At 41.1% G+C, this 10,377-nt stretch overlaps 1 protein-coding gene across 1 annotated transcript; it reads left to right on the top strand.

The window, feature by feature from the left end:
• Positions 1 to 1,643: 1,643 nt before the first annotated feature.
• LOC121882758 (NLR family CARD domain-containing protein 3-like) lies at positions 1,644 to 10,143 on the top strand. Its single transcript, XM_042391201.1, has 11 exons — positions 1,644 to 1,733; positions 1,915 to 1,976; positions 2,120 to 2,233; positions 2,539 to 2,617; positions 2,800 to 3,028; positions 4,985 to 6,788; positions 6,889 to 7,062; positions 7,198 to 7,371; positions 7,507 to 7,680; positions 7,808 to 7,854; positions 9,578 to 10,143. Exons 1-11 carry the CDS (start codon positions 1,644 to 1,646, stop codon positions 10,141 to 10,143), a joined length of 3,513 nt encoding a protein of 1,170 aa, XP_042247135.1.
• The last annotated feature ends 234 nt before the right edge of the window (positions 10,144 to 10,377 follow it).

The following is a 10,377-nucleotide window of genomic DNA, read 5'->3' as shown; positions in this document are numbered from 1 at the left end:
GACACAATGAAGCTTTTCTGGTGGCACATGGTGGCCCAACACCTTACTAAGACACTTTATGTTGGTTTTACCTTTAATTTGTCACTTGTGTGTGTATACATACATACATACATACATACATACATACATACATACATACATATATGCAGACCTGACAGACAGCAACTCCTTCCATTTTAGTTAGATTAGACAGTCAGTTAGCACAGATAGCAGAACTACATCATCTGATGTGTGATTTCTCCGACACTGAGTGGTTAGACTGGTTTTTACGTCACACTGATGTTTTTTGAGACTTGGACCGTGAAGTTATGAGGATGTAATGGCATGCTCAGATCAAATGCACACAGACACAAGGACTGACAAGGCAGAATGAGCAGCTTCTTCTCTCCCAACGTTTCCTCTACACATGAAGGTGGAAAGTGTCAGTAAGTTGACCTGAAGTGAGTTCAGCAGGTGAGAATCCTACCAGAGAAATCTGTAAATGTCTGATTAACACGATCACGTTGATCACATTGTGTTGCATCACTTTTTGACTGTACAGCTGAAATTTTTCTTTATGCTGATTGGCTGTTTTAAAAAAATATCAATGTAATGTTTGCAGGTATAAATGTTCTTAAGAATTTCTATTTGAGTTAAAGTGTTTTACATAGATTTGCATGTATCACTGTTAGTGAGCAGCAGGTAAAATCAGCAGCAGTTTGACTTTTATCTCCCATCAGCAGTGAAAAATGCAGGAAGTGTCAGAACTAGTCGAACAGCTTTCATCAACTTGACTGCGGTTCGTTTTTTAACTGTTAATACTCCAAATGTTCAAACAGCCATCTTACAACACTGAGACTGACTCTGTTTAACTGAAGCCCGTTTTGCACAGTCCATGTCTCAACTGTCCCAAAGGCTGCAGAATCCTTTCTAGATGGACCAGATCCAGCCCAGGCTGGAAGGGACTTTAGAGGCTGCTCAGCCAGGGGCCCCAAATTAACAGAACATGTGAACTATCTTTGGGCTTCTTTATTCAACTGCTGTTATAACTCAAATATTTAAAGATAAATTTAAAGATTTGAAGCAGAGGCCTTCATTTTCTCTTGGCACTCAGGTTTTTTTGCATTCTGTGGTTCAGGATATAACAAAGATAATTTGGGGGTGTGGTAAACAACATTTTGACATTATAACAATTTTGAGGATTATAATAAATAACACATTTGAAAGCACATTGTCATGTTTTTTGGATTGTGATAAAAGAAATGTGGAGATAATTTAACAAATGTTAGGATTATGACAAATAACATATTTTGATCTTGTTTTAACAAAATTCAAGATTACAAATTTGAGGCTAGCTATGCCAAATTTTGAGATGATAAAAAAAGATACTTTCTGGGTGTTATACCAAATTTGGGGATTGTAAATAATACATTTTGTACTGTGACAAGTTTTAAATTCATCAGTGTGGTCACTATGTCATTTTGTAATATGAAGCTGTGTCACAAACTCTGGTGTTATCAAATTATCCTTAAAATCTCAATAAGGTTTGGACTGAATATTTGTGACATGTTTTGAGAGGAATAAGAACTAATATGTGGTGTGATGTGCAGCTTGTTGTAATGAATGAGCATGTTGTTGTGTTTGTGTGAAGGTGTTTCTCTGCTATGGATCAGTGTGAGGACAGAGAGGAGGGAGTCCTTCCCTCTAAAAGCTCTCTGTGTGAGGAACATGACAGCCAGACCAAAGCTCAGAGGTGAGATGAGGATCTTTAACTGTCCATCACTGTTCTTCACTCACATCACTCCACCATCATTATTCACACTCGAAGCTCTGTGTGTGTTTTGTTGAAGCCCAGAGCAGCAGCACAGACCAGACTCTGCTGGACCTGGACTTGGACCTGGACCTGGATCTGGACCCAGCTGTGTGTCCTTCAAGAGTGACCAGTCTATATACGAACCTATTGAATTCAAAAGTGAACAACAGTCTGCTGATCGAAGGTAAGCAATTATTATTTTTTATTTTTCTCATAAAAACTTTTTCATCATTAAAACACTTAACATTCTACATATTTCTCAGCAGGATTTTATCACGGATTATTTTTACTGAATTTATGAATTCATCAGTGTTTTGTTTCCATCAGGATCCATCAGAAGAGACCAGATTACTATGAATCAAGCTGTGTGTCCATGAAGAGTGACCGGTCTATGGGTCCACCTATTTTCTTCAAAAATGGACAGCAATCTGCTAATCAGAGGTCAGACTGTAAAATGTTTGTGTTTGTTAATACCAAACTCTCCTAAGAACAGGTTTGATTGATTGTAGAGATTACTCTTGACGTTAGTGGCAAATTCTGTCCTTATACACTCCCCCTACATAGGCTTTTCAAAAGCCACAAACTTTAACACATTTTAAAACAGAGGTACAAAGTCTTTACAGAGACGAATGATCAAAGGTAAGACAGAACAGCCAAGTGTTTTACCTGGATCCACTGTGATAGAACACAACACCTTTAACACTGAGTGTCATTATTTATTCTAAGACTTCATCTTTTCTTCACAGAGTTCATCAGCAGGGCTCAGAGGTTCGCAGTGGTCAGTCTATCCAACAACATCAAACACACCTGGACTCCATATTTATGGTGTGTAAATGTAAAGCACAGCTCCTACTACTAACTACAACAGCCACAGACTAAATACTAACCTACCATTCTGGTCCTAACAGTCACCATGCTGCACTCTGTAGACCAGCAGGTTTTCAGTCTGTCAGAGATGATCTGATGATGACTTCTACCAGTTAAATTTACATTTTATTCTATTTCAGCTGATGGAGGGGAACATCATCAGTTTTGTGAAGAACGAGCTGAGGAAGATGCAGAAGGTTCTGAGTCCAGATTACCCAGAATGCTTAGCAAGTTGGAGTGAGGATGAGGAGGTAAAGGATGGTGAGGATGAAGAGCAGAAGAGGAGCAGCAGAGAGGCATTTTTGGAGATCACACTGCACTTCCTGAGGAGAATGAAACAGGGGGAGCTGGCTGACTGTCTGCAGAGCAGTAAGAGGATTTTAACAGATTTAATATGTTGGAGAGGAAATGGAGGCAACATGGAAGAGCTTTATATTTCAAACTCTGTCCACAACTGTATACAGTCACAGTTAATCACTTACATTCATCTGATTTATTGTAGTATTCACTCATGTAGCATAGCATGAATTCAGGTACTCGTATTTGCCTAAGCCACTTTCTTCATGCTTCACCAATTGCTTTTGCTATCAGCTGACATGTAACATCCAGTCATATTCAAGCAGGTATACACCACAGCTATTATAACCTGACACTTCTCACATGTCATCTGCTAATGCCCTCATACCAGTGCTGTTTGCTGGACGCAGACTGTGTTTCCTGTTTTAGAAGACTTCAGTAGCTTTCATTTTGTGCCATTCGCCCAGCTGCAGAAGCTGAGAGTCTCTGGCTGACTGTTTCTCACATTGGCATCAGATGCCAGGACAGAATCTGTGTTTGCTGTGTTTACTGTCAGGACACGACCACTCTCTTAGAGGGCCTAATTCAGCATTATGCCAGGTTATTAGTTAAGTGTCTGCACATGTGTTCCATGCGTCGCTAGTGATGTCACATGTTTGGTTAACTGCAGTTCATTTGTGTAGTAATAGAGTATATATGTAGGAATGTATGTATGTATGGATGTGGGGAAGAGAGAGGGAGAGGGACTTTTGGGCGTTAGAGAAACAAGAAGTTAAATAAAATGCTTAAGTGCTACATGGTGTCTCCTATCTATTAGAGTTTCACAGTACCTGAATGTATCTTCTTACAATTTGCTTGGCAATGACCTGTTGGCTGCTTAGTTTGCTATTATGCTAAATTTGTGTGAATTCTTTTGTATCGGCATAGATCAAAAATTAAGTTAATGTAGCAGATGAGCTAATGTGTCATTGTTCAGTTGTTGTTTGGCAAATGCATGATGCTGTCTTGCTTTTAAAAAAGTACAACAGAAGAAATCTTAATTCTCTTTATAAGGACTGAATTGGTTTTGATCATACTCTTACTTGGTAATGTTGAAATTGTTTTGGAGTTTCCTGTTAGCTTACTGCAAATTGGGATTCTAACGGAGTAATTTTGTAGAAAAAAATCGTAGTCATTATTTTCCTGTACTTTCCTCATTGCTAATTTTGCTACCTTTATTGGAAGCGAGGAGGTTTACATGTGATACTCTACATGCTGTAGGTATATTTAGTTGTAGAATGCTTACTTTGAATCGGGATAGTATTAAAATTAGGAAATTCCAGGTATCCCCTCAAGTACTGAGGAATTTCTACTCCTGCACCATCAAGAGTGTCCTGATGGGGAACATCACTGTCTGGTACGGAAACAGCACCAAGCAGGACCACAAGGCCATGCAAAAAGTGGTTCGCTCGGTTGAACATACAAGATATAAAAGATATTTAGGCCGTATTTAGACCAAATCAGGTAGTGTGGCGAAAACGCCAGTCCTCCCATTCATTTGAATGGAGGTAGTGCCACGCTGCGGTGGCCAACTACAGCTGGTGATCAGACTGATCAGACCTGTACAACCCTGCCATGAGGGAGGACAAAGACATTACTAGGAAGAGGGGAGGATATTTTTCTTCATTTGATAACATTAAAAGTAAAGTTAGGCTTTGCTGTCAGCTTCCGCACAGCCCTGTGGTGGTGCACCGCAAGGCCTGATTTGGTCTGAATATGGACTTACACCAAGCGCTGCAAGAATAAGGCTAGGAGAATCAGTAAATATCCCAACCACCCGGACAACTAGGCCAGCACTGAGAGGCTCAGGAAAAGATTCTTGTCGAAAGATTACAGATGGCGAATGACAGTGGCTTTGTTGTTCTGGGGGACCAAATACTGGGGTCATGGGTAGTACAGTAGAGTACTACAGAAGGTAGTAGCCATTTGCAATAAATGGTTGATTCCTTGATGTAAGTGTCTGATTGAAATTTCATTTTTTTTCTCCAGGAACTCTTGCTGCAGAGTGTCAATATAAACTAAAGTCTAACCTGAAGGAGAAGTTCCAGAGTGTGTTTGAGGGGATTGCTAAAGCAGGAAACCCAACCCCTCTGAATCAGATCTACACAGAGCTTTACATCACAGAGGGAGGGACTGCAGAGGTCAATGATAAACATGAGGTCAGACAGATTGAAACACCATCCAGGAAATCAGACAGACCAGAAACAACAATCAGACATGAAGACATCTTTAAAGTCTCACCTGGAAGAGATGAACCAATCAGAACAGTGATGACAAAGGGAGTGGCTGGCATTGGGAAAACAGTCTTAACACAGAAGTTCACTCTGGACTGGGCTGAAGACAAAGCCAACCAGGACATACAGTTCACTTTTCCATTCACTTTCAGAGAGCTGAATGTGCTGAAAGAGAAAAAGTACAGCTTGGTGGAACTTGTTCATCACTTCTTTACTGAAACCAAAGAAGCAGGAATCTGCAGGTTTGAGGAGTTCCAGGTTGTGTTCATCTTTGACGGTCTAGATGAGTGTCGACTTCCTCTGGACTTCCACAACAATAAGAGCCTGACTGATGTTACAGAGCCTACCTCAGTGGATGTGCTACTGACAAACCTCATCAGGGGGAAACTGCTTCCCTCTGCTCACCTCTGGATCACCACGCGACCTGCAGCAGCCAATCAGATCCCTCCTGAGTGTGTCGGCATGGTGACAGAGGTCAGAGGGTTCACTGACCCACAGAAGGAGGAGTACTTCAGGAAGAGATTCAGAGATGAGGAGCAGGCCAGCACAATCATCTCCCACATCAAGACAACACGAAGCCTCCACATCATGTGCCACATCCCAGTCTTCTGCTGGATCATTGCTACGGTTCTGGTGGATGTGTTGAAAGGCAGAGAGGGAGGAGAGTTGCCCAAGACCTTGACTGAGATGTACATTCACTTCCTGGTGGTTCAGTTGAAACTGAAGAATGTCAAGTATGATGGAGGAGCTGAGACAGATCCACACTGGAATAAAAAGAGCAAGAAGATGATTGTATCTCTGGGAAAACTGGCTTTTGAGCAGCTGCAGAAAGGCAACCTGATCTTCTATGAATCAGACCTGACAGAGTGTGGCATTGACATCAGAGCAGCCTCAGTGTGCTCGGGAGTGTTCACACAGATCTTTAAAGAGGATAGAGGGCTGTACCAGAACAAGGTGTTCTGTTTCATCCATCTGAGTGTTCAGGAATTTCTGGCTGCTCTTCATGTCCATCTGACATTCATCAACTCTGGCGTCAATCTGCTGGCAGAAGGGCAAACATCATCATGGGTGTCTAAAGTCTTAAAAAACAAACCTAAACTAAAACATCTCTACCAGAGTGCTGTGGACGAGGCCTTACAGAGTCCAAATGGACACCTAGACTTGTTCCTGCGCTTCCTCCTGGGTCTTTCACTACAGACCAATGAGACTCTCCTACAAGGTCTCCTGACACAGACAGGAAGTAGCTCACAGACCAATCAGGAAACAATTGAGTACATCAAGAGGAAGATCAATGAGAATCTGTCTGCAGAGAGAAGCATCAATCTGTTCCACTGTCTGAATGAACTAAATGATCATTCTCTAGTGGAGAAGATCCAAAGGGATCTGAGATCAGGACGTCTCTCTACAGATAAACTGTCTCCTGCTCAGTGGTCAGCTCTGATCTTCATCTTACTGTCATCAGAAAAAGATCTGGAAGTGTTTGACCTGAAGAAATACTCTGCTTCAGAGGAGGCTCTTCTGAGGCTGCTGCCAGTGGTCAAAGCTTCAAATAAAGCCCTGTAGGTAGATGAGGTGCTGCATATATGAACAATTTCAAATATATTTAATTTTATACAAAATAAATAAAACATTTTGTGTTCATCATTAATTCTTCTTCAGGCTGAGTGGCTGTAACCTCTCAGAGAGAAGCTGTGCAGCTCTGGCCTCAGCTCTGAGCTCCAACCCCTCCCATCTGAGAGAGCTTGATCTGAGTAACAACACTCTTCAGGATTCAGGGGTGAAGCTGTTGTCTGCTGGACTGGAGAGTCCACACTGTACACTGGAAACTCTCAGGTCAGTATTCAGTTGTTTATTAAACAGTTCATCCTGCTTTAGGTTTGTGTTAGTGAAGATGGTCAACATCTGTAGGATTTTCCTATTAACACGATTTTCTTAAACACTGAGTTAACTTTATTTTCTGAATTCCAGTCTGTCAGGCTGTCTGATCACAGAGGAAGGCTGTGCTTCTCTGGCCTCAGCTCTGAGCTCCAACCCCTCCCATCTGAGAGAGCTGGACTTGAGTAACAACAGCTTTCAGGATTCAGGGGTGAAGCTGCTGTCTGCTGGATTGGGGAGTCCACACTGTACACTGGAAACTCTCAGGTCAGGATACAGATGTTTGTTAAACAGTTCATCCCGCATTAGGTTCATGCTAGTGAAAATGGTCAACATCTGTAGGGTTTTCCTGCTAACATGATTTTCAAAAACAATGACTTAACTTTATTTTCTGAATTCCAGTCTGTCAGGATGTCTGGTCACAGAGGAAGGCTGTGCTTCTCTGGCCTCAGCTCTAAGCTCCAACCCCACCCATCTGAGAGAGCTGGACTTGAGCTACAATCATCCAGGAGACTCAGGACAGAAGCTGCTGTCTGCTGGACTGGAGGATCCACACTGGAGACTAGACACTCTCAGGTATGGAGAGATGATTACAGCCTGTTTCTGTGTCACTCTGACAAACTGAGGAACACTGCTTCATGTTGAACAACAATTTTGACTCATGTTGGATAGAAAATCATTTCAACTGTGTTTCTTCTTCCAGGGTGGACCATGGTGGAGAGCACAGGTTAAACCCTGGTCTGAAGAAGTGTAAGTGTGGATTTAATTTTATTCATGGCAACTAAACAGCACACTCAGTTTCTCTTTAGATACCAAGTTGATAGTTGTGTTATTTATTCATTAAAACATTACTGACAAAATGTGTCAACATTAAACTTTGTAAAAATGAATGACAGATCAGAACTTATAGATATGGCAGAAATTATTGGTACCCTTGCATTTTATTAAAATAATGCACCACTCGCCCTAAACAGTGTTGAAATTAGAAGACATTTCAATTATCAATGCATGTCTATGTTTGGTTTGCAGTGGAACAAAACAAAGAAGTTATGAAAATAACTGAATCAATGCTTATTCTACAAAGACATTCTAAAATAGCCTTGAAATTATTGGTACCCTTTAGAATTGTAAGATATAATTGATTTGTAGTGATACTTGAAGCAGATTATTGTGTATTAATTAGTATCTCAGGTGTTTTCGATGTTATAATCACTCATGCAGCCAGTTTAAAAGGATAAAATTACTCACTCTACTGTTTTATGCCACTGTGTGCATCACACTGAACATGGAAAACAGAAGGAAAACCAGAGAGTGGTCTGAGGACATTAGAAAAAGGTAATAGCCAAGCATGGTCAATGTAAAGGTTATGAGACCATCTCTAAAGAGCTTGATGTTCCTGTGACCACTGTTGCCAATATTATTAAGAAGTTTAAGGCCCATGGAACTCTAGCCAACATCTCTGGACGTGGTCGCAAGAGGAAAATTGGCCCGAGACTGAAAAGAAGTAATTGCTTGAATAGTTGAGAAAGAACCAAGGAAAACTTCAATACAGGTCCAAGCTGATCTTCAAGTTTAAGGTACAATAGTTTCAAATTCCACCATCCGTCACTTCTAAGAGGGAGAAACAAAAAAGCCAGATTGGACTTGACAAGCCACAGTCCTTCTGGGAGAATGTGCTTTGGACAAATGAAACAAAATTAGGGCCTTTGGTAAATCACACTAACCCTATGTTTACAGAAGAAAAAATGAAGCCTTCAAAGAAAAGAACACCATGCCTACCAGGACACATGGAGGAGGCTCAGTGATGTTTTGGGGTTGCTTTGCTGCCTCAGGCACTGGGTGCCTTGAATCTGTGCAGGGCAAAATGAAATTAGACTTTTTGGAGCAAAACATACAGCCCATTGTCAGAAAGCTGTGTCTTAGTCACAGGTCATGGGTCTTCCGGCAGGATAATGACCCCAAATATACATCAAAAAGCACCCATGAGTGGATGAGTAGAAAAAATTGGACCGTTCTGAAGTGGCCTGCTATGAGTCCTGATCTGAATCCCATTGAACATCTGTGGAAAGAGCTGAAACTTAGAGGCTGAACTACCAGTGGAGAAGTGAGAAACATTACTCAGAGTAACAGAAAGCGCTTCACTGCAGTTATTACCTCCAAAGACTGTGTTACAAAATAAGTTAAGGGTACCAATATTTTTGGCCATGCCATTTTCTTTTGTTTTATTTTATTAAATAATATGTTAAGTTGTAAATCAAAAGCAATGTTTCAATTATATTTAATGTGAAATAAAGACTGAGGGACACTATATACTTCTGTCAGTTTCAACTTAATACAGAGAAAATTTAGTTTTAAAAAAATAAAAGGTGAAAGGGTACCAATATTTTCGGCCATGTCTGTAAACAGAGAATGAATCCATCAAGTGTGTCAGATGATAAACTGCTGCTGTGTTGTTTCTTCTTCTCTTCATCAGATTTCTGTGAACTCACACTGGACACAAACACAGTACACAGAAAACTCAAACTGTCTGACAACAGGAAAGTGACATGTGTGAGAGAAGATCAGTTATATCATTATCATCCAGACAGATTTGACTGCTACTATCAGCTGCTGTGTAGAAATGGTCTGACTGGTCGCTGTTACTGGGAGGTCAAGTGGAGAGGAAGAGTTAATATATCAATAACTTACAGAGGAATCAGCAGGAAAGGACGCAGTTCTGACTGTTTGTTTGGATCGAATCATCAGTCCTGGAGTCTGATCTGCTCTGATGATGATGGTTACTGTGTCTGTCACGATAACAGGGAAACATCCATCCCCTCCTCCTCTTCCTCCTCCTCCGTCTCTAACAGAGTAGCAGTGTATGTGGACTGTCCTGCTGGCACCCTGTCCTTCTACAGAGTCTCCTCAGACACACTGATACACCTCCACACCTTCAACACCACATTCACTGAACCTCTTTATCCTGGGTTTGGCTTTCGGTTATCTGGTTCCTCAGTGTCTCTGTGTCCTCTGTCTGAGAGAAGGTCTACTCTTGTCTAGACAAAGAGTCACACTGCTGACTGAAGACAGCTGCTGAAATCATTGTTCACTCTGTTCACCAGTGAACAATAGAAACCGGGAGTGACAGCAGCTTCTTGTATTTAAATGTTGATGGTGAATGAGGTTTCACCTTGGTTTCATTTGGATCACTGACTGTGTCAGGTTATTGTTTCTATTAAAAGTAGTGAAATGATCTCCTCTGGGCTGAATTTATGTGTAAAAACTGTGTTGACT

The sequence above is a fragment of the Thunnus maccoyii genome, chromosome 17, assembly GCF_910596095.1.
Source record: "Thunnus maccoyii chromosome 17, fThuMac1.1, whole genome shotgun sequence".
NCBI classification, from domain to species: domain Eukaryota; kingdom Metazoa; phylum Chordata; class Actinopteri; order Scombriformes; family Scombridae; genus Thunnus; species Thunnus maccoyii.
Note: the sequence above shows the minus strand (reverse complement) of the source record. Positions and strands in the feature narration are given on the sequence as shown.